General features: G+C 37.4%; 1 protein-coding gene across 1 annotated transcript; it reads left to right on the top strand.

The window, feature by feature from the left end:
- The first annotated feature begins 288 nt into the window (after positions 1–288).
- On the top strand, positions 289–26,413 carry GTPBP4 (GTP binding protein 4). The gene is made up of 17 exons (XM_072652067.1): positions 289–500; positions 4,751–4,921; positions 6,804–6,907; positions 7,001–7,137; positions 9,805–9,905; positions 10,986–11,078; positions 11,533–11,724; positions 11,810–11,875; positions 12,217–12,306; positions 13,674–13,784; positions 15,266–15,343; positions 15,564–15,615; positions 16,894–16,994; positions 18,085–18,282; positions 20,116–20,181; positions 22,769–22,912; positions 25,623–26,413. Exons 1-17 carry the CDS (start codon positions 453–455, stop codon positions 25,773–25,775), a joined length of 1,905 nt encoding a protein of 634 aa, XP_072508168.1. The 5' UTR covers positions 289–452; the 3' UTR covers positions 25,776–26,413.
- The last annotated feature ends 1,029 nt before the right edge of the window (positions 26,414–27,442 follow it).

Genomic DNA, 27,442 nt, shown 5'->3' with positions numbered 1-27,442 from the left:
TCTGTGAGGTCTCAGGGAAGGGGGAGCGGAACCTTTGACCTGCAGCTCCCGGATGGCGGAGGTGGGGCCCTCGGAGGAGGAAAGCGAGAAGCGCACCACGGAAGGCTCGGCGGCCTTCTCTAACCATTCCGGGCTCTGCAGACGCGAGGGTATTTATTATTAACTGCCCCTTCACCTCGAAGTTTCTGCGAGTGCAGAATCACGCCGGGACAGCGACCAGGCACAAGGTGGCGCCGCGGCGCCGTGACACCAAAGAGCTTGCGCCGGGGAAGCGACTGCGGCTCCCAGCGGCCCTCTGCCGGAAGTGCCTTCTGGCTTACTCTCGCGGCTGCGCAGCTCGTGTCCCCGACGCATCCTCTACGTCAGCGGAAGTCCCTTCTTGGTCCATCTCTCTCTGTGTTCGTTTCCTGCGAACCTGCTTCCGGATCTCAGGCTGCGAGCCGGCTGGCAACATGGCGTTGTACAACTTCAAGAAGATTATGGTGGTTCCCACCGCCAAGGTAACGGCTTTGTCTGGCGGCTTCAGAAGTCTTGTGCCTCGGCCCTTTCGCTCTGTCCGTGCTGCTCTCTGGGGAGGAGCCGGGCGCGCGCGTACGTGTGTGAGCGGCTTGGGCGGGTGACACGTGCGCGGCGGCCCCGCTCCGGGCCCTGGCGTCGGGGAGGGGAGGGACTGGGGGAGGCCGGAGCCGGTGGGACCTAGCGGTGCCGATGGGACCTAGCGTCCGATCCTACCGCGGGGTCGGGGCGAGGCCGGCGGAGTCGAACCGAGACCCCGGTGTGCCCCTTTGCTCTGGGGGCCGGAGTCTACGTGGACTCCTTGGCTAGACTCGCTTCTTCCTTATTGATTTTTTTCGGAAGGATTTGGCGCAGGGGTCAGAGTTCTGGCCCTGGGGTCATCCAGGCTTACTCCCTTAGGACCGACCGCATGACCCTGGATAAATCACGTAATCTATGTCGGCTTCAGTTTTCTCACCTAAAATGGGGATAGTAATAACATTTCCTGCCCAGGGTTTTTGTGAGGATACAAAAAATGACAACGTTAAAGTGCTTTGCAGACCTTAAAGCACCGTGCAAATGCTAGCTGTTAGGCCTGCAATCATTAATGTTGTGAGTGATCTTGTAAGGAAGGTGGTTCTTCCAAGACAAAGCCAGTGTATCTTGAACCTTGCGATTTTACCCCCTCTTGTTACGGGTGCTTCAACTGGAAGCCCCATGATCTTAGTTTCAAAACTGGCAGAGACCCTGAAGATTGGGTAGACCAGGAGTTGGTATTAATCTGGGGTGCTCAGAAGGGATCTGTGCATGCATTTCAGGGGTACTCCCAACTTGGATGGGGAAAAACAAGAGTTAGCCCCTGCTCCACTTATCTGGGAAGGGAAGGGGTACATCGTTTTCATCAGACTTCCAGAGGGGCCATAGCAGGAAAAAAAAGAGTAAGAACCTTTTGAGTGGAATAGGTTTGGTGAAGACTTCTCAGATTGTAATTCTTCTCCCAGGGGTGAGGTAAGACCTAGAGGCTCAAGGTTACAATATTTTTAGAATACAATAGTTCCATATAAGGATATAAAACTGTGTAGTGTATTAGGGTCTCAATGATTGGATAAAACTTACATAATTCCTCGATGTCTTCATTTCAAAAGGGATTGGTTAGATTTTATCTCTAGAATGTAAGATCATATTCTCAGCTAATGAGGATAATGGTCAGTGGGGGAGGAGGGACTTGCGTCCAGGTCTATATAAATCACTGCCTTTTCTTTGTCTTTGTCTTTCCTACTCCAGATGAACTGGTGTAGGATTGTACCGATTCTCGAGAATCTAGTAAATAAACTTTGTGTCATCACTTTGAGAGGCCTCTGAGTAATTAATTTAAGTAGGGACCTGAGCCATCCCACACACTTTGATCTAACTTCATCATCCAAAGGAGGAAACTGAGGTCAGTAGGGCTTAAGTGATTTGACCAAGTTAGCACAGGTAATGGGGCAGAACTGGGATTCATACCCAGCCTTCCTCGTTCCAAATTGCAACTCTCTTTTCACAGTACCACCCTGTGAAAAAGCTGTGGTTTTTGTGTTTTATAAGAAATTAAGGACAAGATGGGATTTGGAGCTTGGAGACTGACCAATCCAGTACCCCCTCATTCCGTATATTTAGTTGTTGAGTAAATTTTAGAGATGATTACATGCTTGTCAGCAAGCAGTGATTCCACACTCACTGTGTGTGAGGCCCTCGGAGTGCAATGACAGAAGTGAAACAGTCTGCTTTCTGGAGCTCACAGTGTCAACATATCATATAGGGAGACACAAAATAGCAGAAGCTCCATCGTTCTAGTTAGTACTGCAAAAATCTTCCGAGAAATTTTTAAGAGCCGTTCAGGAGGCGTGTGTGTGTGATGTGTGTGTGTAGGATTCAATCAGCAGTAACATTTTATACACATCAGAAAATAGGGAAATATATGTTTGATTCGTAAGCTCTTGACTTCATTGAAAATATATGTGTATATATATACGTATATATATATATATACGTATATATATATATTTCACAGATTGTTTAAGTAGGTACCTCATCTGAATAACCCTATGGAGCACCCACCTATTCTGTGCATAGATCAAGTGTCTGATTGGTACTTAGAGGCTCTGGCAATATGGTGCAGTAGAAAGAGACCTGACTTCAAATTCTAGCCCCTATATGAACTTGGGCAAATCACTCCTCTGGGCCTCAGTATCCTCATCTGTAAATGAGGATGGAGGTTGGTTTCTAGAATCCCTTTTAAATTGGTTATGCTGTGGATTATTCTAATTTTACAGCCATAGCTGCTTAATGACATTAAGGATTTTGGCCACATTTTGTCCTTTGTGCTATCCTCTAAGTGAACATGATACGTTATGCTCACCATTATCTCATTTATTTACGTTTGAAATAGGGAACATAGTTTCTTTCATATCTTCCACGTTGAACATTGTAACACAAATTAGTTCTTTGTGGTAGATTTAGCAACATCAAATGAGAATATCTGTGACAAAAATATATGCACAGCACCAAATAGTTAGAAATTTTTTAGTGATTTTGAAATAATTATTCAATAATAATTGTAATCATTCTCTATCTTTTGGGTTTCTTTTTTTTTTGTTATAGGGAAACTGTGCCAGGGCAGTTTTCTAAAAGTATAATTATTTTTAATAAAGATACCCTGTAATTTCCTTAAAATTTTTGAGGTTTTAATGGTCAAATAATGTTTTCCTTCTATGACCTTTTATGTATTTTTACTATCCATAACTAAGAGACAATCATCACTCACCTATTTTTGAAGGTGTATCACATACACAAAAAACAGTTTGTTCTAAAGATGGAAATTGTATTTGTGAATTTTCTACAAGGAACTTGTACAGAGGCCTTCCACATATTTTTCTGTTGTTAAATCACTTCTCTATAGTCTTCCAAATACTTTAATATAATTGTCATTTTCCTAGTCCTTCTGTCTATTTCGGAGGGAGATGACGATTTTCTCTAGAAGAAACATTTCTAGTTCTTTTAGCTATTTATCTTTTACCTCATGGAACATAGACCCCTTTGCCATCTTTCTTTTCCTTCCTTGGATCTTGATGCATTTTGTCAGTCTTGTTAAAATATGGTCTAACCAGAAGAGAGAAACTGTTCTGGACATATTACTTTATTAATTTGGGTAAAGCCTGCATATTTTTTTTGTCATACATTTGTCCACATTGGACTTAATTGTAGGATTATAGATCTAGAACTGGAAGAGATCTTAGAAACTGGCTCATCTGAGCTCTTCATTTTGTAGGTAAGAAAAATAAGGCCCAGGGATGCTCAGTGACATACCAAAAGATCACATAGGTAGCAAGTAGCAGAGGTGGGATTTGAAACTATGTCTCATGACTCCTGTCCCAGTACATTTTACACTGTTTGTGCTGCCACTCTTAATTCAGCTATAGTTCCTAAGTCAAATTTATTGTCATCCTTCTGCATTTTTAGACTTTTCCCCATGAAACCAATGTGATAACTGAATGTGATTAGCTGGTTTTTTAAAAAATATATACCACAGTGCTTAGACATTTGGGCATAAAAGATTAGAAAGAAACTGGATAAAAAAATTTTCAGTGAAAGGATTGTAAAGGGTGATTATACAATGCTATTAATAGTTTGTAATGCACTAAGGTTTACCAAGTGCTTTACATACATTATCATGTTTTGGTACTATAGGTGTTATCCCCATTTTACAGAAATGGAAACAGGTTCAGAGACTGGATTTTTTTCCTTTAACTACATATTGTTGGACATGGAATTAGATTAGTTAGCTGGCATTTGCATAACACTAAGGTTTTCAAAGAAAGTGCTTTACAAATACCTCATTTTATCTTCACAACAAATCTAGGAAGTAGATACTATTATTATCTTTATCTTACAGAAAAGGAAACTGAGACAAAGAGGGTGTCTGAGGCTGGATTTGAACTCAGGGCTTCCTAACTCCTGGTCTGGCATTCTGGTCATTGTGTTGAGAGGTTGTATTTCAAATTACATCACCAAACATATCCTTAAGAATAAAAGCCAAAGACAAATGTAAAGAATATGTCTTAGATCACATTTATGAAAATATTGCATTGTATTCTGTTGCCAAAAGAAAAAATGATACATTATCTTTGAAATATTTTTCTTTTAAAAGAAGTTAGATAAATGTGTAACATTAAAGAGTTTTTAGCCTGAATTTATCCACCAAATTCTTTGATTACAGGATTTTATAGACCTGACATTATCGAAGACTCAACGAAAGACTCCAACAGTCATTCATAAACATTACCAAATTCACCGCATTAGACATTTTTATATGAGGAAAGTTAAATACACTCAGCAGAATTACCATGATAGACTCAACCAGATTTTAACTGACTTCCCCAAATTGGATGTAAGTAATTCAATTACATTTATTTATTTATTTATTTTTGTTTTGCAATGATGTGTATTCACTTTTCAGAATGTAATTTTGTAAAGTCTGACAGAAAAGCAGGATAATTTTCTAACTGCTTGATTAAGAAACAACTTGGAAAAGTATATCAGTCTTAAAGTTTAAAAACGTGTTTAACTGGCATGTGTTAATAATAGCCGGTTTCTATGTTACTTTAATATTTGTAAAGCATTATAAATACTTTGTCTGATTCTCAGGGCAGCTCTGAGATAAGTGGTTACTATTCTCATCTTATAGTTGAGGTAGAGGTCACCCAGCTTGTGATTATTTGAGGTGAAATACAAATATTCCTCCTGTTAGTCATATAGTGAGGCAATGAGCCAAAGTCTCTGCTGGGCCAGAAATGGACAATGAAGTTAATTCAGACACATACAAAGCTGGATTACTATTCTATCATCATTAATGATCAGACAGTCTCTTTTGAGATGACAGTCATATTGCAAGATTAATTTTTACTAGAGTAAACTACCTTCTTTTGCTTAACTTACATTTAAATATCTTCCAGTGGTACGGAAGAAAGTGATCAATAAAGCATTAACTTATAAAGCTTTTTTTTTTTTTTTTTTGCCTCGATTGTTAACAGGAACACAGCATGATATAGTGAAGAAAGCTTTGGACTTGGAGTAATGAGATATGTGTTCTATTCTTTTCTTTGACACTATTAAATCTGTGATCCTAGGCGAGTCAGCCTCTTTTTACCAAAATTTCCTTATTTCTGAAATGGAAATATTTTAATGGAAGTGATTATGATGGTAGGAAGAGGGCAGAATGTAACACATGTTCTGTTGTTATCTGAAAGTAGGGATGAAGTATAGAAGTCTCTTTGTCCCTCCCTATCAGCTTGCTCTGAAAAAAAAAAATAGAAAAGAAGCACTGAGACAAGGACAAAGGGATTTATTGGGAAAGGGAATTCATAGGAACAGTGGAGATAGAGGCATTTAAAGGTAAGGTGACTAAAAATATGGATTTCACTTGTGTGGTTTCATAAAATATCTTATTCCTTTCAGTGTAAGCTATGTAGAGCCTTAAAAACATGTTCATGTTGTATTCTTAGTGTGATTGAAGTTCATAGCACCAAAATTTTATGATCATGAAGTGTCTCCTTTTCTTGGTCATTTCAGGAAACTCATGTTTGAGGTTAAATTGGTTAGTTTTAATAACTTCAGGTGAATTCAGATTTTTAAGCAAATATGTTCTTCAGTATTTTTCTATATTTTTACTGCACCATCTAAATAAAAAATTTATTGAAAAAGTTGAGTCAGTTCACATGCATATTGAGAATCTGCTATATTCAGAATTCAGAATGCTATTAAATTTTGGAGAGAGAATTATTAGAAGAGAGAAAAAAATAGATGAAAAGCATTAATGTGGACATTTGCAAACCATGACACACAAACTGGGAGTGAGGAGGGAAGAGGTGGGGGAAAAAAGGAGAGAGAGAGAGGGAGAGAAAGAGGGTAAAGATGATCAGAGGACTCACAAAATCATTAAAAAATGTTCTAGTTTCAATCATCGTGCCTTTGTATATACCTCATGATAACCCTATATATGATTTCTTTTTATCTGTGAACTTTGTTTTTTAAGACCTGGTTGAAAATTTAACCTCTTCATTGAAGGCTTCCATGATTCTGTGGTTGGGATCTGCTGATGGCCTTAATTGGGGTGAGGGGTGGGGATGTGGTTGAAGAGATTCGGAGGTGGGGAGGAGAGAAAGGGAATTTTAACTTGATATAGAAAGTTGATATTAGATTAGTTTGGGAAAAGAGTGGTAATAAAACTAATTTTCAGAAGTGGCAATTAATCTTCTTTATTTATGTTATAGGATATCCACCCATTTTATGCTGATTTGATGAATGTTCTTTATGACAAGGATCATTACAAGTTGGCCTTAGGACAAATTAATATCGCCAAAAATCTAGTAGACAAGTAAGACATCTTATTTTCTTAGTTTTTTTTAGTGTTTCCAACAAAGCATTGCCATAAGTGAAAAAACTGGTGTAACTTTTTTCTTTTGCAAAGCGTTGCCAAAGATTATGTACGACTTATGAAATATGGAGATTCTTTGTACCGCTGCAAGCAGCTCAAACGTGCAGCCCTGGGGCGTATGTGTACAATTATCAAGAGACAGAAACAGAGTCTGGAGTATTTGGAACAAGGTATGTATTGTATAGGTAAACCAGTTTTTATTTAAACTTTTAATCTTGTTTAAATTAAATTTCCTGAGTTTGAACTGTCTCCAACAAAGTCCTACCTAGGGATACCAGTGAGCTGAAAAAAAGCACTTAAAGTATCTGGGGACCAGCTTACCTTAACTCAAAAACTCTTTTCCTGATTGGCTGTGATTTTTTTCTTTTTTTTGACCACAGCAACTCCCCAAAGCCTTCTATCAAAGCATAGAAATGTTGCTGTTTGCATTGATGGAGTGGGGTAAACACGGGCAAAATTATAGATGCTTCTGTCATGTTTGAAATATACATAATGTGCTGAGAGCGAATTCCTAATTTCATTATCAGTCTTCAGCTAGAATCCTCCTCTGATTCTCATTGTGTCAGAGCTTAGGCAGCTGCTGCCAAACTGGAAAAGCTTAGACCATAGTTCTTTTGATAAACTGTGACTTTCTTCCTAAAGACCAGATAACTGCTCAATTTGGGGGTCCTATCACAGGAAGGTTGCATGTAGTAGCTCCTCACACCGTTAAACCATCTACATTTATATGTAGAAGGACATGAACTGCTTCACTCAAGAAGTACATACACTGATAATGTAGTTATTGTAAAATATTGATTACTGAGGGGGAGGGAAGGGGAGAAAATTTGGAACTTATGGAAGTGATTGCTCAAAACTGAAAACAAATAAATAAATTTTGGGGAAAACTAAAATATTGATTACTGACATGGTAAGTTTTTTATTGTGTGTCTTTCAGTGGTGACTTTCAGTATTTCCTTGTTTTTATGTTTCATTGGTGGCTCCTAATACAGATCACAACATAGGCAGTTCTACTATAATATTTCTTTTTAAAAGGTGAATTTGTTCCATCACAATTGACATATTAGGGAACAATTTGAACATAAAATGAATTTTGCATTTGATTATGCATGATTTTTTCATTAAGGAAAATCACAGTTTCCAGGCATCCACGAGGAGGGGGAGGGGTTGAAATGGGACCTCTGTAGGTGGGTTAGGCAAGGGACATTGCCATGGAGCCTGTGGGAAGAGGAGATGTCTTACTCTAACTTGGGGAAAATGTCGTGGCAGTCATCTTCCTCAACTCAGGATGAGAAGAGATCTACTGAGGATGAGGGCGAATAACACAGAGGTGAAGGCGGGGAGAGGCAAGTGTGAAAGGGAAGACAGAGAACTCTCTCATCAGGTCTGTTACTCCCTGCGCCTACTAGATTGAGAGTTCCTGGAACTGTCTTTTGTCTCTTTGTATCCCTAGTGCTTGTCATAGTGCCTGGCACTATCGTAGGAATTTAATAAATTTTTATTGATTGACTAATATCAGGACAGACTTGATGATGACCAGACCTCTTTGACCCTTGCCACCCCCAAGGCACTTCACAGACACAGTTCAGGTTAGTGAAGGTAGCATCGTATTGTTTCTGTGTGTTCCTGGCTATAGAGTGATCCCTCATGAAACAGTGGCTGACGCTGGTGACTAGAATCCCCATGATTGGAGTTCCTTGGTGTCATGATTGTGCTGGCTTCCACTGGAACTGAATTTGAGTGTTGTGACCCAGCCCAGTTTTCCCCATAAGCTTTGTTGTTTTGGTAGAGTGTAGTGATTTTTAGGGAAGCATGTGTCACATTATAGCAGAACTGTATGTTTCTGTGGTTTTGTAGAGGGTTTTGAAAGTTAATGTGGTTAAAAAAAATCATCCAAATCATCCTACACCCAGTCTGATGGAACCTCTTTAAACTTAGGCTGATCTTTCAGTAACAAACAGCCCATTGCTGGGCCTATCATACACCAATCCTTTTGAGGTTTCTTGGCCTTTCAGGGCCGTGATGAAGTGAAGTATAGGACCTTCAGAACTTGTGCTTAAATGGCAGAAACTGTAAAAGAACCCTGGGCCACGTCCATGCCACAGTGAGACATTGGAGGAGGACTTACTCTGAGGGTTCTTGTTCAATACTCTGGCAAAGCCGTTAAACCTCGTAAACATCTTAAAATATATTTTTCAATTTTCCTTTTTTTATTATGATTTTAACATCCAGAAATGAACATTTCTATGTTGAAGGAGCATAGAAAAAGAGGGTTTTATGTGAAACTGTTTCTTTTTTAGAAAATATTAAAATTAATAATAGTGCCAACACTGCTCTGCTTGTCTTTGTCCCTTTCAGAATTTCATTCTGCTCTCTAAATGTTCAGTTGATCTGCCCCCTTTTTTTAAAGCATCTCTATCACTAATACAGATATGAATCTATATATATATATATATATATACATATATATACACACACACGGATCTCATTCAACTCTGTCTTTGATATATTTACAGTTTTGTTGTTTAATATCTTTAGAAATTAATAGTACACCTTCAGATTAATAAAAAATCTTAGTTGGATTCATGAAAGTACTGTTAGGTAAAATAGTTTTTTTCACTGTTACCTCTACCTCACACTTGATATTCCTTCTTCTTGGCCTTTGTAACCAAAGTTATTTAAAAGCATATAATTTCTTGTGTTTTTCCCATTCTAGTACCTACAAGTTTAAAAAAATGGCACCTGTGATTTTCTAGTAAATGTTTCCTAATTTGTCACGTTTATGTTTCATTTGTTAATGAATATAATTAAGCACACTCACTTTGAACTTTTAATAGTTCGTCAGCATTTATCCCGTCTGCCAACAATTGACCCAAATACTCGGACTCTGCTTCTGTGTGGGTATCCAAATGTTGGAAAATCCAGTTTCATCAATAAGGTCGGTCTGTTATGTATTTATTTGTTGTTTTTGATATACAACTAAGATCCCAGTTATACTAGCTAAAGAAGTTCTACCAGGCTGCTAGAAATATTATTGTTTGATATTACCCCAAGTAGTATAAAAAATTTCTGTTAAACCTGATTTTTCCAGTCTTTCTGACCTATGTCTTGGACTCTGATGACTGGAGGAGAGAGTAAGGCTGATGACTGCACAGTCCTGCCTCCCTTAAATCCAGTTTACTTGCAAGTCAGGACATCACCCTGCTGATGTCATTGGTCCTCTTCGAAAATGAAGAATGAACAACCACAAACCTGATTAATCTCTCACTGGAACCTAACTTAATATTATTATAGTTCTCGGCACTGTAATAATAGATATTAAACAAAGTGATGTAGTGGAAAGAACTTTGGGTTTCAAACCTACTTCTGCCATTTTACCAGTGTGATGTTGGCCAGAGTTCAGTTCCTTCATATTTTAAAATGGAGATAGGGATGTGTATGTTACTTATCCTGTTAGGTTAAAATGAGAAAACTGCTTTCATAAACTATGATGTAAACCAGGTAAAGATGAGGTTTTTTTGTTTTGTGTTTCATATAAATCTATACTTTGAGGAAATAATTGGGATCCCATCAGGATGGGGCCAGCGTGTGATCTAGGAAATACTTCAGGCACCAAGAGGAAAATGCCAGCTTAGAAATTTCTTGTGACCTCCTGTTTAAAAAATATATTTTAAAGAACTTAGGCTGTAGTCACTTCAAATACACTCATCGATATTACAGGAAGGGAATTGAATTCCTTAGTATGTTGTTTAGTATATGAATGTTTTGAACTCTAGGGCTGTCTCAGCTTTGATATTATGCCCATGATATGTATGCATTAATTTACTTTGAACATGATATCTGGTATAAACCTGAGTGTGACAGGGAAAGAGTTATTGTAATTATATGTATTATCACTTTAGAAAATGGAATTATTCAGTAGTTTGCATGTATCATTTAGGTTGCTTATAGAAAAGAAATATATAATTTCTGCTTGCTTGAAGAATGAAAATAAATTCTGATTGTGTTTTATTTTAAGGTGACAAGAGCAGATGTGGATGTGCAGCCTTATGCCTTTACAACCAAATCTTTGTTTGTAGGGCACATGGATTATAGATATTTGCGTTGGCAGGTGAGAGCTCTTATTAATCAGAGATAATTTACATGCTAGTGCCCTATACAAAACACTTGTCTTTCCTATTAAATTTTATCTTGATTAAATTTAGATAGAATATAGAATCTTGTTCTTATTTTTAAAAGACCCTCAGCTATGCATGATGGGTAGAATCTAGTTCACAGTGGGGAGGAGTTTGTACGTAAAGAAACTTTTTTGTTGTTGACTAGTACGTTGAGGTCGTTACTATAATATGAGCATATTCAGGCTGCCTTTTGAGGTGGCATCCCCTTCACTAGATATGTTTTAGAAAAGTTGTATAACATACCTGTCAAGGATGTCATAAAGGGAATTTCTGCATGGGGTGGGACATTGGTCTAAATGACTTGTAAGGTCTGAGATTCTGTAATTAGAAAATACAGGCACCACAGAAGGTTGTGAAAGTCTGGGAACAATTATTTCTTATTTTTAGGTGGTTGACACCCCAGGGATTCTGGATCACCCTCTGGAAGATAGGAACACCATTGAAATGCAGGCTATAACAGCATTGGCTCACCTTCGTGCTGCTGTGCTCTATGTCATGGATCTGTCTGAGCAGTGTGGGCACAGTCTGGAAGAACAGCTGGAGCTCTTTAAAAATATTAAGCCACTTTTTGCTAATAAAGTATGTTTGATAACTAAGGTTGGATAAAGCTGTTACTTTATAATGAAAGAACAAGATACTGATTTTCTTATTTCTTTCTTATCAGCCTCTTATTATTGTAGCAAATAAATGTGATGTGAAGAGAATATCTGAACTCCCAGAAGATGACCAGGTAATAACTGTCTGTTTTGAGGCACGGTTCAGTTTTCAGAACATTTTCATTTCTTCTTATTCTTTCTTGGACAATGCCTTGGAGTTGGTTGTAAAAAGAATCTTTATTCCTTTATTACTTTAAGAATCTTATTCCAACTTAATAATTTGTGTTTTGATTAGTAAAAAATAAGTGGGTGTTTGAACTTAGAGAAATTCTGCTGAATATAGTTGGTATTTTTACAACTATGTAGCCTTGAGAGTAATTAACATTTCATGTTTTTGAACACAGGTAGGAGTTGCTGTTCTAGGTAATGACCTGGAAATAATTTACTGATATTCTGTTTTTCTATATATTTCCAGAAAATATTTTCAGATTTGGCAGCTGAAGGACTTCCTGTCATAGAGACGAGTACCCTGACTGAAGAAGGTGTTATTAAAGTTAAAACAGAGGTCAGTATCTTCCTACAGTAGTATCACAGTCTTTTTTTTTTTTTTTGACTTGTGAACTGAGTATCTGAACCTCCTAACGATGATTGATGGCATTGTCTTTGAGGCAGTTTGAGCTTCTTAAAGCATTGTCACATCTCTGATGCCTCTTAGATATGTGTGAAGCCCTGCTGTTTAGGTAAATAGTTCTGGTCGGTTTTAGCATAAAGGAGTGACAACAATTTTCCATAATATTTAGAACCTCTGTGCTGTAACTTGCTATAGTAGTCAAATATAAAGACCATTGATATACTAAGCAAGAGGAAGGGAATGAGCTAGGGTTTATATCATGGAGAGAAGAGTAATGACATCAGTGGTTGTTTAATATTTAGAAATCATTGAAATGTCAAAGAATCAAAGAAAGAACCCAAAACCCCTGGGATTTTTTCTGATTGAGTGATGTAAATGAAAATCAGCAGATTTCAATTGCAGGCATTCTCCAATTTTGCAAATGGCCCAGCAGATATGACTTGTCTGTGCTTGTTTTGACTTGACCACAGACATGGCTTGTCTATGCTGTCCTTCCCTCCTGTTCTCCCAGCCCTGGGACACTTTGCCCTGGCAGCTCTTGTTGCAGGGGGTGGAAAAAACTTTTCAGAGAAACTATGATTTTTAATGAGTAGGAGAAAGGGAAAAAATCTTAATCATTTTGTGGGAGCTGCCCTTAAAATGTTCTGGTAAGGCTAGGAGGCCACCATTTATTCAAACAGTATGAGTTCAATTAGATTTTAATTTTTTTTTTTTTCCTGATGCCTTAACTTTGGGCAGGGAATAGGAGTTGAATTCTAAAATAGAGAAACTTCAGCACGGAGGACATTTTGGGAATGGAGAGGCCTCAGGCAGGTGGTGAACTGGGGCTCTTAGTGCAGCTGAAGGACACCAGCTTTTTGATGAGAGTAGTATGGAAAGGGCCAGGGAGATGGCAGAAACCTGTTTATCGGTTTTTGAGACTTTGGCCTTGCAGTGGTCTCTCATGCTCAGAATGGAGAAGCTGCCTTTTTTGTTCTCTTGTCCCTCACTATAAGCTTCCTTTTTCCTTAACCAACAACATAGGACTGTTGGTGTTTCAGTAACTGAATTGATTAAACAGGATCTTGTGGATTATGCTCTAACCACTGTTAATAAGATTATTTCTAAGGGAACACTTGTCCCTGAGTTCTGAATAAATAACTAGCGAACTTTTGGAAACAGCTTTGTTTGTGAGCCAGGGACTGCTTGTATCTTAATTGAACTCTAGTGGAAGGTTTGAGTCTCGTATTTTCTTGCTTTGTTAGTACAGTCTTTAACTTTATCTCTTGCTTAGATTTTGTGTTTTCTTCATATGTTATTAGGCTTGTGACAGACTTCTGACTCATCGAGTTGAGATCAAAATGAAAGGAAATAAAGTGAATGAAGTACTGAACAGATTGCATTTAGCAATACCAAACAAAAGAGATGATAAGGTAAACTTATTTCTTTAAAGGGCTTTGGGAGTAAGATTATCACGTTGACTTGGATTGAATAAATGATTATTGGTATGTGCAGTGGTTTGTTAATGTGAATTTTGTAATTTCGCATTCCAAGAGAAAGAGGTTCAGAAATTTACTTTTTGGGCATATAATTGATAATTTAATACAATAGAGGAGAAATTTATGAAAATATAACAAGAAATATCTTTTAAAAGATTTTATTTATGTCTTTTTTTTAAATGACCTGGATTTCTCCAAGTATCTCCTCTATGTAACATGCCAATCCTTGTAACAAAATTTTTTTTAAAAGGTAGAAAAAAAGTTCCACAAAGCTAAACATATTGATTGAGTCTCAAAGTATATGCTGGGTTCCCACACCACTGCACAGAAGAGGAGCTGTGCTTATTTTGTCTTTTGGGGAATCAGTCTTAGTCATTATAATTATACAGCGTTTGAATTTTGTTTAGGTTGTAATTGTTATTTACATTGATTTACACGGTGCAAGTCTGCACAACATGTGGCCCACTGAGGGATTTTGGGCAGCGTGCAAAAAAATATAGAGGATGTAAAACAGGCCTGCACAATATACTACCCATGAGCAGCTTTGGTGGACGGCAAGCATCCTATGGGCCGTGTGTTGGACAGGCCTGACATAGGGATAAGTGGTACAGTAGATAGAATATTAGATTTGGAGTCCAAAAGACCCTAGTTTAAATCCTTGCTCATATTTTTACTAGCTGTGGTCTCTGGTCAAGTCACTTAACCCTACTACTTCTCAAGTTTTCTCATTTATAAAATGAAAATAATAATAGCACCTACCTCACATGGCTGTTGTGAAGGTCAAATGAGATAGTATCTTGTGAGCTCCTCCATGAGAATGTGAGCTCCTTGAGGGATGTGGGACTGTCTCTTGAATCTTTTTATATCACTGGTGGGGCAGCTAGGTCGTGCAGTGGATAGAGAACTAGCCTTGGAGTCACTAGGACCTGAGTTCAAATGTGGCCTCAGACACTTCCTAGCTGTGTGACTCTGGGCAAGTCACTTAACCCTGTTTGCCTCAGTTTCCTCATCTGGAAAACAAAGTGGAGAAGGAAATGCAAACCACTCCCATATCCTTGCTAAGAAAACCCCAAATAAGGTCACAAAGAGTTGGACATGATTGAACACCAAAAATAACATGCCACCGGTGTTTAGCTCAGAGCATGGCACATAGTAGTCACCTAGAAATGTTTATTGATTGACTATATAAAGAATTTGCAAGTCTTAAAAGTATCATAAAATGATAACTATTATAGGTATTGTCTGTTCAATTTTTTTGGTTCTCCTTAGTTAACAATTTGTTAGCTTTTAAATTTTCCTATCCTTATTTTTTCTTATTCATTGATTCTTATGGTGCTGTAATGTGTCATCATGTTCCTGAAATCACAATTCCTCAAAATATTTCTAAGTGTAATACTTCAAAATTATGTTTCCAGGAGAGGCCACCATTCATTCCTGAGGGTGTAATAGCACGCAAGAAGAGAATGGAAATTGATGCACCCAAAAAGAAAAGGGTATGTCTCTTTGTAGGAGCTTTGTTGGTTCCATAAATGTAGAAACTATCATATTGTGGTGGTGGGGTTAAGATTTTGATTTAACTCCTTTCTCTGACCTGGAGGGACCATAACTCACACTCTGTGGGCTTGAAAGAGAAAATAAGGCTGATTATTTTGGGCTGTGAAAATTTTGGCTTTTATAGCCAACTTTGTAGATAACTTTATTTTCTTACTTTAGGAACGAGATCTTGAGCTGGAATTGGGAGATGATTATATTTTGGATCTTCAGAGTAAGTACAGTACGAGTGGTATTAGAAGACATTCAAATGCTACGTTGAATTTGAATTATGCCTGACAAAGTAAAAATGTGAAATAGAGTCTCATAGAAGAAAACTTTACTTTTTTGCCTAAAATGGTGAAAGACTAAAATTTGAGGTGGAGAAGAGCATTTGAGAAAACTCATTGGAAACCCCTTAATCCAAGAAAATAGTTGAGGTCTTCTGAAGAGGGGGAGGTGGTAGCATGTTTGGGAGTTGGGAAGAAAAGCAGAAAAGATTTGGAACGGTTGTTTCAAAAAACTGTTGAGTCTGTTAGGGTTGGTTTCCCAGTATCGTTTAGGGCACATTGGGGGATTTGTAATTTTGTCCAGAAGTTCTTCTTAGAAGTTAAGAGACTGAAGTCTAGAAATACAGTGATGGTACTTGGGGTTAGGAATTGGCAAAGTAGACACTGGGGGAAAGACAATAGCATGAGATATTTTAGGGTACTAGAGAGCACAGACTTGAATTCTTGCTCACAGAGGTCTTTGTAGCTGGGTAGAGGCAGGCGAAAAAAAAAAAATCAGGGAGATGAACTAGGAGACTAGGGAAAGTCCAGAACCTAGGTATTCTGAAGAATGAGAAGATACATGTTCGTAGGAGTGAGATCAGGTGGATTAGGGAGGAAATTGTAGTCCAAAAAGGATGTTTCTGACTTAATTTTGGTAGTTAGTAGTTTTAAATGAGGTTATGATTAATGTTTGTGCGGTGGAGATTGAGGTGATGAGTGTATTTAAGAGAATAGTATGGCCCTGGAGGAGAAGTGAGGCTGGTGACCGTACAACCTTCCCTCACTCAAAAAGCAAAGTCAAGTGCAAGTCATGTCATTATTTCTCTGATGGCACGGTCTTCTTCGGGAATGAAGGACGAACACACAGACAAAGGTTATAGGAGAATGAGAGGATAAAAAAATAAGACTTTTCCCCACTTAGAAGAGGAAAGCTTGAGAGGATGGTGAAATATGATGTGGAAGCAAGTACTAGGTATGCCAACCTCATCTGCTTTGCTCTGTGAGTGGGAGGGATGGTCACTCTCTTTAGGATTTCATGGGAAGCTCTGTCATGAGGAGAAAGCTTTCATTAATGCAAGAAAAAAGTATGTGGAGAAAAGGTAAAGCCTCTTAGGGCATTTGCTCAAAATAGAAATCGTTTAGGTTCCATTAAGAATGCTAATGATGCTCATATTAAGCATATACTTTTATGTAGTTGTAAGAATATTATCAAATTTTCTTTTCTTCAAATTTTTCTCTAGAATATTGGGATCTAATGAATTCATCTGAAAAATATGATAAAATACCAGAAATCTGGGAAGGCCATAACATAGCTGATTATATTGACCCAGACATCATGGAGGTGAGTTTGTCACTTTTTGATGTTGGTATGTTATATTCCCTTTGGTGTGTTCCCTTATTTGTAGACAGATATCTGTTTTGGATATTTTAAAATAAGTTTTAAAAAAGAAAGATCATGGAAAGGCTTCTGGCATTACTCTCTCCAGTATTTTGACTGAGCAAGTCACTTAATTTCTTCCTGAACTTTAATTTTCTCATCTGTAAAATATTAACAATTATAGTATTTTGCACTGGTTTTTGTTAAGATACTGCTTTGTATACTTTGTAAGATTAATTTATCTTTCTAGAGACATTGCCCTAAAGCTATAATCTACATGAATTTAGCAGTTTTGGGGGTGAACAGTCATTCTTTTCTGATTCGTTTGTAGCTTTATGAAAGTTGCCTCATGCATAATAATGAATTAGTCCTTCTGCTCTCTGTTGCTCAAGGAGGTGTGACCCAAATCTTCTGGTCTGATTATGCTGTGTTAGTATTGCTCTAACCTGAAAATTTTCGTTATTTTCCTTTTTAAAGTATCATTGGAAATGTGAATTATTTTTATATCATCAAATTAAAAGAACTAGAAAGTATGTTGATTTAAAGGGATGAAATTCAGATAGATTTAATTGAAAGAAGTACTCTGTTTATAGTGCTTTAAAATGTCAGTAGTAAAACAGAGAGTGCGAGTAGGAACCATTGGGATGATGAAAGGGGAGAAGGAATTCCAAGTTTACTCTTACTCCTATTGAAGTAAATTATTTCCTGCAAATTTGAAAAAATGGGAGTAGTGACATGGTCTAATTGTATTCTGGTAGAACTTTATTCTGGTAGAACTTTATGTAGCTTGAATAAAAGTTGTGTGTGTGTGTGTGTCTCTGTGTGTGTGTGTGTGTGTGTCTCTGTGTAACATTTTTTGTGGTCTAATTTCATCTTTTAAACACAGGGTAAAACCTGTCTTGGCTATTGTGATTAGCTTAGACTATAATACATAGTCCTTTGTGTCCTCTTACATGTTTACGTATGGGAAGATGGTTCTGAAGCAAAATTTTCTGGCATTATTTTTAATCTTAAACCTTAATTTCTTCAAATTAAATTTTTTTGTTTATCAAAGAAACTGAAAGAATTAGAGAAAGAGGAAGAGCTAAGACAAGCCGCTGGAGAGTATGACAGTGAATCAGAAACTGAAGATGAGGAAATGATAGAAATTCACCAGTTGGCGAAACAAATTCGTGAGAAAAAGAAATTGAAAATTCTGCAGTCTAAAGAGAAAGATAAGTCAGGACCCAGAATGCCTCGAACTGCTAAAAAGGTAAGTCTTAAATAAAAAATATCTTGATAATGGATTGTCTTCTAACTTTATAAAATACCTTTCTGTATTGACGTGAGAGTTCACAATTCGGTTAGTATTTATGGCCAGGAATCAGGTTTAGTGTTAATAGTTACAATATTACTTTGAACTGCTTCGTTTTCTGTGTTCTATGTAACTAATACCTTTACTTATTCTTCATTTCTTTATATTTTTTTTAGTCTTTACTGAATTCCAAAGTCAACCCACAGTTTATTCTGCATTTCAGATAAATCACTTTCAAGATTATAACTTTTTTTTCTTAATCTGGAAGCATTGTTCTTTAAGAAAACAAAACACTCTAAGATGGAGTTTAAACTTTCTTACTTGGTGACCTTATCAGCTCCCTTGGTTTCAATTATTATCGCTCTGCAGATGATTGAGTGTTGTACTTTATAAATTTCACTCATTAAGGGCAGATCGATGTTCTTTTCACTGTCACCTCATTTACTTGGTTTCAAGCTCCCATGAACAATTTTTTTCTCTATCCTTTCCAATCTGAAATATTTCTCTTGATAGAGAAAAGAGAATAAAATTAGATTACATTTACTTTGCTTTCATCATTCCTTAGCAGAACTCCATCTCAAGACACTGCTCTGCTTCTTCTTTGATCTTCCTTTTGGTCCTTGTGACACCTGAAAAATGTCTTTTTGTAGTCCTTTCCTTTCATTGCTAGACTCATCTCATTCTGACAATTAGTACTTCTGGTGGATTTGGTTTTTTTTTGTTGTTGTTTTTTTACAGGTCTTTGCCATTCTTTAGTTTTCTTCAGTAGGATCGTACCTGTCCTGTCTCTGAGAGCTTCTTGTTCTCCCCATATCTGCCAGGCATGTCAGACTACTTTTCTTCTTTCTTACACACTCTAAGATGGAGTATCATGTCTGCTATAGCAACCAGGTCACAGTCAGGTCCAGGATAGCAGTCCTTAATTACATCCTCCACCTTTGGAGAAATGAAATCATGCAGACCAGTCAAGAATTTCTATCAGCTGTTCTGCTTTTAGCAGAGAGAGTGCGCACACACTACCCTAGATACAACTGAGTTTCCTATTACTTTGGTATCGGGTTTATGACATGTTTCCCAACCCATTATCTGTGACTTCATAGTCAGATGATCAGGAGCATCTTCCTTTCATTTCCTGGGTTTCCTCTTACAATTTTATCTTCTTGATACAAAGTGTTACTTCACCCCATATACCTTCTGTTGCTGTATTTTAGTCATGAATCACATTCTTCTAAATCTCTAATACAGTTTGAATTTATGTCTTGGTGCCTGTTGTAGTAGAACACTGTATTGGGAATTAGAAGGCTTAGTTTCAGATAATTACCTGTCATTTATTACCTGTGTGTATTCTTGGACAAGTAGCTAATTTCTTTAGGCCTCACTTTGCTCATCTCCAAGTCTGTTTCTTTTCTGAAACCCTTATCTTCAATTTATGACTGTGAAAAAAGTTCCACCTTTGCCTTCCCAGGCCTTTGATTCTTGACCAGTCCGTGTTTATTGGCCATGTTTCATTTTCCTTCCTGTGATACCACTTGTCCACGTATGAGTCCTCGTAAGTGGACAGCTGTGGAAATGGATAGTTTACAATTGTTCTGAAATGTTAGCTTTTTTCAAGAAATAGACATGTAGAAGAATTTGTTTCATAGATTGTTTCTAAAAAATGATACCAACTTTTTTCCCATTGACCTTGAAGAAATGTTCTGATTTGCACAAATAGGTTAGCAGTGTCTTCTGTGCTTTCCCAAAATTGAATTAAGTATGTAACTCAGCATTATTAACTATTTTATTTGCCAGGTTCAACGGAAAACATTGGAGAATGAGATGCGCAGCCTTGGTATTGACATGGATGACAAAGATGATGTAAGTGTGTGTGGGTGGTTTGGTGTATAAAGAGTGGGTAATGTATTGTATGAAAAGCCAAGAATTTTTCTGAGAAATGTGAATGAGATAGAGGTGTTTCCTTTCAATGGGAACAAAAGGACAAAAGGAGAATAATCTTCCATTAGTCACACAATATTTATTTTAAGCATAGAGCTTCTTAAAAGATGATAATTTGAGATTGCTTCTTTTATTCACAGCTCATTAAATAATTGAAATGACTGATTTTAAGCCTATTAATCATACTGTTCTTTTTCTTATAGAATATAGGCCTAATTTAGCAGTTGTCAGGGTCTGTTTACTCAAACACACTTGAGGATATCATATATACTAGTGATCTAGGAGGGCAAGTATTTTCAGAAACCAGTTGTTTACAATTGTTGGTTAGTATTTGGAAAATTGTACGAAGACTTGTGCGTTTTAGAACCTTCTTTTTGCAGTGGCTACAGTTTAGACCTTTACAGTGTAATAAAAAGGTCTCTATTTGTATTATTAAAATTTTCTGTTAAGAAGTTTCCATACTGCTACTTGTATGATAAGATATTTTTCTACAATTCTTAGTTCTTTGTGTTCATATGGAAATCTACTCAGTAATACAATCCTGTGATTTCATTGGTGTGGATGTTCCCTTCACCATTGCAGATTATAGCGTTTCTTCCATGCTTTGTGGCTCCCCTTTGTTTCATCCTGGGCTTAGCTAGGCTGCTTCTCAGGTGATAATTTGAGTATAATCCACATTTGGGGTTGTACTTGAAGCCTTTCTGCCAGTGTTTACCCCGTGCTAGCTGGCTTCAGGAACCCATGCTTACTTCCATGAAACCCAAATCATCAGTAGATAGGGTATTCATTTAAAAAGGGGAGAATTGTAAAGACTTACATAAATAGATGCAGAGTGACATGAACAGAACCAGATCATTGTACACTGTAACAGCAATATTTGTGATGAATACAATGATCTAAGAACAATTCCAAAGGACTCATGATAAAAAATGCTGTCTTCCTCCAGAGAAAGAAATGATAAAGGCTGAATATATACCAAAGCATATTATTGTTCATTTTCTCTCTTTTTTTGGTCCAAGTTTTCTTCCACAAAATGACTAATATGGAAATGTTTCACATGATTGCCCCAGAATAATCCATATCAGATTGCTTATCCTCTCAGGGAAGGGGGACGGAGAGGGAACGATAGAATTTGGAACTCAAAATTTTTTTAAAATGAATGTTAAAAATGGTTTTTACATGTAATTGGGGAAAAATATTATTTAAAAAAAGGGGAGAATAGCAAGTTTGCAAGAAAATAACTTTCTGCTCCTAAGTATTGTATTTGCTTTGTGAAGTAGTCTTTCTCCCTTTCGCATACTGTGCTGAGTAAAATGAGTTCTCCTAAAATACTTCACCGTTCCTCACTAAATTTTTGTTAGTTACTTTAAATGAAAATTCTAAAATTTCTTCATTCTCTGGGTAAGGTATCTTGATTTTATACAAAGAACATGAGAACTGGTCCCAGAAGACCTGATTTCACATTTCAGTTTTGCTTGGGCGTTTATGTGGTGCAATGGATAGAGCACCAGTGCAGGAGTTAGGAGGACCTGAGTTCAAATGACACTTGACACTCACTAGCTGTGTGAACTTGGTCAAGTCACTTAACCTCAACTGCCTCATCCTAGACCATCTCCAGTCATCCTGATGAATATCTGGTCACTGAATTCAGATGGCTCTGGAGGGGAAGTGAGGCTGGTGACCTGCATAGCCCTTCCTCACTCAAAACAAAGTCAAGTGCAAGTCATGTCATTATTTCTCTGATGGCATGGTCTTCTTTAGCAACGAACAAACATGTCACTTAACAACACTGGCTTAATTTTTTTCATCTGTAAAATGAGGAAGTTGACCTACAACCCATAACTTCTAAATCTGTGATCCGTAATCTTAAAATTGTTCTAAGTTTTGCAAGAGAGATGCTTATTAATTGTTTCACAATTTTTTGAGACCTATGTTATAACTTCCCCATTTCTACTGAGGATACTGCTCTTCTCCCATGAGGCTTTTCTAGGTCTTCTGCTTCTTTGTGCCTCACTGACACTTGAAATTACAATTTGTACTTGATGTTTGCTTTGTATGTGCGTATACATACGTATTGTTTTTCTGATATAGTGCAAGCATTCTGCCAGTCAGTTTTATCCTCTAAAGTCTCTTTTCCATCAGAATCTTGTGATCTTATGTCACTGGAATGTTATAGCTCATATAAAAGAAAATTCTGAAATAAAGGAAATGATGTGTAAAAACTTTAGTTATGAATGACTTTTCAAGATTTCAAGAAAAAACCTGGCTTAGTTATATAATGTTTGCATGTTGTATGGAAAACTGTTTGAAACTTTTATTTAATAATTAACCAAGGATTGGTTATTTTTGGTTCTTTTTGGTTCTTTTATCTTCAGCTTTTAAACAAATCTAATTTAATATGTGGTTTTAGAAATACATTTTCCTCTTGAGTTATTGAAAGAAGAAGAGTGACTGGGATTATGCCTGAGGGCATGAAATTCTAAATGGTTTTGATTTTTATAAATTTCAGAGCCACTATGCCACCCAGGCAAGAAGATCTCGGAGTGTTACTAGGAAACGCAAACGTGAAGAGTCTGTTCCTCCTACTTCCAAAAGCCGAAGCCGCAGTTGCTCACGACCACCCCGTGATGTTTCTGGTCTGAGAGATGCCAAGGTGGGTGTCGTTTATTAAAGTTGTGTTGATGTCTTTTGTGTTACAAAATTCTTCCTTGATATGCTTCCACCACCATTGAGTTCTTTCTTTTAATTAAGAAAAACAATTAAGTAAATCATAGCTACCACCACGACTTCCTTGTATATAAGTAGCAATCATTAGAAAAGGGTAAGATACATTTCTGTATGAATAATGGTGTTATTTTTTTATGGGAGAAAGCTCTAGCAGGCAGTAAACTAGTAAAGCTTGTTGATAAAGTGGGGAGGGAAATAATTTGCCACATGACTTGAACAAGTCACTCTGTGCAGTATTCATAGTGGGGCAACCAGGCTAGTGAAGGGCCTTCAGTACAGGGTTGAAGAAATTAATTTACAAAAGAGAAAACTGGGAAGGAATGGGAATGGAAGTAGCTCTCCTTGAGATTTTGAGGGACTGTCATGTGAAAGAGGGCCTCAGAAGAGCAGGTCCGCATGGAGTAGATGGAAGTTGGAAATTTGAACTCGGGAATAGGCTGCCCAGAAAGATGGTAAGTTTTCCCTCCTACCCCATGCCAAGGGACAATCCTGGAGAAGGTAAGATCTGAGCTGAGTCTTGAAGGAAGCCAGGGTAAGGCCAAGCCAGTGCAAAGATTGCAGGTAGAGCAGTATTACCAGCAGCCTAGAGAACATGGAGAGTGGTAATGTGTGAGGACATTGGAAATGTAGGAAGACTAGGTATTGAAGAGCTTTAAGTGACACAAAAGACTTTATATTTGTATTGGAGCCACTAGAAGTGATTGATGAAGGGTTATGGCTTGAGTGAGTGGGAGAAGGCATTGTCTCTAAGAGTGATGAAGGTGAAAGCCACAGGCTTTGATGGTGCATTGGTTATGTTGGGTGAGGGAAAGTGAAGAGATGAGGACAGTACCAGTGTACTATAAGGTAAGTCTGTGGAAGCGATCAAACATGGACTTATTTGTTTCATAGACCCAGCTTATATGATGGGCTCTGAATAATCTTGCAATCCAAGCGAAAAGATCTCAGTGTAATTGTTGACTGTTTTCCTGAGACGTGAGTTGATCACTGTGTAGTTGCATTTTAATTAGCAAGATTTGAGACTTCCTGGATTTAGTAATTGGAAGAAAACAGTATAATTTTAAGTTCTATGCACAGTGCTGTTGTGTCTAAAATACATTATGAAATTCTGGTAGCTGCAGTGGCAGGCCTTGAGGTGGGGAAGGAAGTTTCTGTAGTGCTTCCTCTTATGTTCTTCCCTGCCATTATGGGAGAAGAAGAATTGACAGGAAACAGAGATTGTTGAATCCCTTCCACCCTCCTCCTTTTATTTTACAGATGTTGTTTAGAGAGTAAATACCTTGTTCATGATCATAGACAATTCACTAGCAGTTAGCAGCTGCTTATAAGTGAGAAAATGGAATTAAAGGCACCAGGGAGTAAGATTGCTGCTCCCTAAACAGAGAAAGGGAGGAAGAAGAGTGACTTTTTCTTGAACAATGAGGATTGACTAAAAGAATTGGAATTCTTCTGTGGGGAAAGATAAAGATGAAGGGATTGGATTAAATGTGACCAGGTTGAATAGAAACATGTTCTTCAGTTTCTTAAATATTAGGATTAGAGACATTTTGGAAACTTGAAGGGATTATTTTACATTGTACACAATAAATTTTTGGAACTTATTAATACAAGTAGATGTTCTGACTGGAAAAAATACTTGGATCAGGGGTGCTTTTAGAATGAAGGAAGCCTAGCAGACTTTTCAGGGAGAAGTTAAGTATATTATATTGGGGGCAATTTCTGTACTTATAAAGTTGATTGGATAACTTGCTTTTGTTATGATTTACTATCAAATGGCATGTTTTCTAACAGTTTTGGCATAGATGGGCTATATGTTGGACCCATCATAGTATTATATTCTTTTATACTTAACTGTGTGAATGATCAGCACGAATCTACTATATATTGTCAGTTGATTAAAAAAGAATCTGGAATGGCAGCAGGAGAAAGAAGACTTGAAACAAATTCTTAAAATTCATAAATGACTATTAGTGATTTATCTGGTTCATTCTGACAACAATTAAAACCCCAGCATGCTAATTTGTTATTTGAATCCCTAAGTAAGACTTGTGTTTAACTACCTTTCCAGCCTTCTTTCACCTTCCTTCCAGTGTGCTATGTTTGAGCCAAGACTTTCTCTGAAATTGACAGAGTCTTCCATCTCTAGCATTTGCACAGATCATCCCTTCCTTTTGGGAGGCTTTGCTTCTCAGTTCCTGCTTCTTTTCTTTCCAGGTTCAAACTAGTTGCCTTTTCTGAAGGTCTTGAGCTGAATATGTTCTGTCCTTCCTCAGATTTCTGTAGATCATTTTGCCTAAACCTTTACTGTGACTCCCAACCTTATGATAGATCCACCTGAATATCTCTTGTCTGTTTGCCTTCCCATTCCACCTCTCCCATAAAGTGGAAGCCTATGATGATTTCTTGCATAAAGCAGGTGCTTACTGAGAATGCTTTTATTTGGGAAGATTATATCTTGGAGAGGAAGGCTGCTGTGCCTGTCATTTGATAGAGTTGAAAATATCCTTTGTAGAAACTTCATTTTTTGATAGGTTCTGTCTGATGTTTGGCTTTGCTTTGAACATCTTCCTGTATATCAAAGGATAAGTGATATCTTAATTTGAAATATCCTAAAATACATTTTATTTTCTCAACAGATGGTGAAGAAAGCTAAAACCATTATGAAGAAGGCTCAGAGGAAGATGAATCGCTTGGGGAGAAAGGGAGAAGCTGATAGACATGTGTTTGATATGAAACCAAAACATTTATTGTCTGGCAAGAGGAAATCTGGTACAAAAGACAGAAGATAAAAACACCCTGTTGAACTTAAACTGCTATACTGTCTTGTCTGTTTTCTTATTAGGTGTGACATCTTAGAGCTGGAGTATTGGTTTGGAAATTGAGGAGCAACTCAAGCAGCTATGCAGATACACTGAACAAACACCACCATAAATATTGTGGATCTCTTACTATTTCTTTGGAGTAGTGTATCTGTAGACCTTTAATGAATTCTGCTGACTTTCAGCAGAGAAAAGCCCTAAATACCTGCTTTGGATGTTGTATACTAATGTTTCCCTTCAAAGGTAAAACATCCCTAACTGGTGGACTCAAGAATATTGCTAAAGAGCCTTGTAAACCCATGGAAAGAATATATAATCTATAAGGAAAGTACTTAGGAAAGGAATTTATTAAAATGTCAGAACTCTGGCTCAGAGACTTTTTATATCAACTGTACAATTATCCTTCTATACAGTTAATCTATTAAATATAACCAGTAATGTAAAAGAAGTTTTTTGCATATGAACATTTGGTTTTTATAAAACATTTTGTTATAAAAATCAAATTCAGTTATGCCAGGGAAAAGGAAATTGAATGAATGACTTATATTTTTACCAAACAGAATTTTGGTTGGTCTTAAATAAAGCTTGGGGTATTTTCTAAACTTAAAGTTGGTTCTGTTGTCTGTTAGAAATTTTTGATCTCCTTTTAATCTGTCACAAATTAATGAAAAGGATGTTATCTTTTGAATATACGTAGCTGGAGGAAGTAAGTTAGACAAAACTTGGGAAAATACCTTGAAAGCTCTAGGGGTTAGGCCCAAGTAGCATTTTATAACCTTTCCCTTCTCCAGTCCCCATGATTTTCATGATCACCTCTCTTCAGGTGTCACTCAGATAGGGTTTCAATATGTCCTGTCTCTGTTGTTAACCCATATCATGATCTCATTGGCTTTGTTTTCCACATTCTCAAATCTAACTTGGGAATACGCACTCCTTTGTTGGAGTAGTGGGCTTCCTGCACATGTCAGCTACTTTCACAAAGTCTTGCCCTTTCCCACGTCTGCCACGGTTTTGTCTCTCTGGAAATAGCTTCCCTCTTGTAAGTGTCTGGTGAATCAGGTTTGTGCTTCAACTCTCAAGAACCCTTTCATTGACAGTAAAAAAAGTCAGTCATAGATCCTAAGGTGATGTTCTAAACCCTGAAGAGCTCTGGGTTTAGGTCTGGGACAGCTTTTCTCTCCTCACTCCCCACCCCTTCAGCCAATTCCATAAAATTCTTAAGATGTCCATGTTTTGCGTGCTGTGCCCTAAGGACCACTGGACCTTCCATCTTCTTTTACAGGTGAGTTTGCCTGTAAGTGTTGTCTTTACTGATGAGAGTCTGAGCTCTTCAGAGCAGAGCCTGCCTCAGCGCTGCAGATAACTTTCTGCCTCCTCATATTTACCAAAACTTCTGCTAAAATCCAGGGAAACTCTGCAGCATTATCCTGCCTCAGAGGCATAAGGGATTCTAGATTGTAACAGTGTTGCCTCTTTGGCATGACAGGACAGTGTTCAAGTATTTAAGGAGTGATTAGACTTGTTTGCTGTGGTCCCTGATGGCAGGACCAGGAGGAATTGGTGGAGGTGGTAGACAGGTAAATTTTGGCTCAATGTAAGAAAAAACCCAACTTCCTTACAATTAGTCCAGTTCAAAA

This window comes from Notamacropus eugenii, chromosome 3, assembly GCF_028372415.1.
Source record: "Notamacropus eugenii isolate mMacEug1 chromosome 3, mMacEug1.pri_v2, whole genome shotgun sequence".
Taxonomy (NCBI): domain Eukaryota; kingdom Metazoa; phylum Chordata; class Mammalia; order Diprotodontia; family Macropodidae; genus Notamacropus; species Notamacropus eugenii.
The sequence above is the reverse complement of the archived record's forward strand: the minus strand, read 5'-3'. Positions and strand labels throughout refer to the sequence as shown.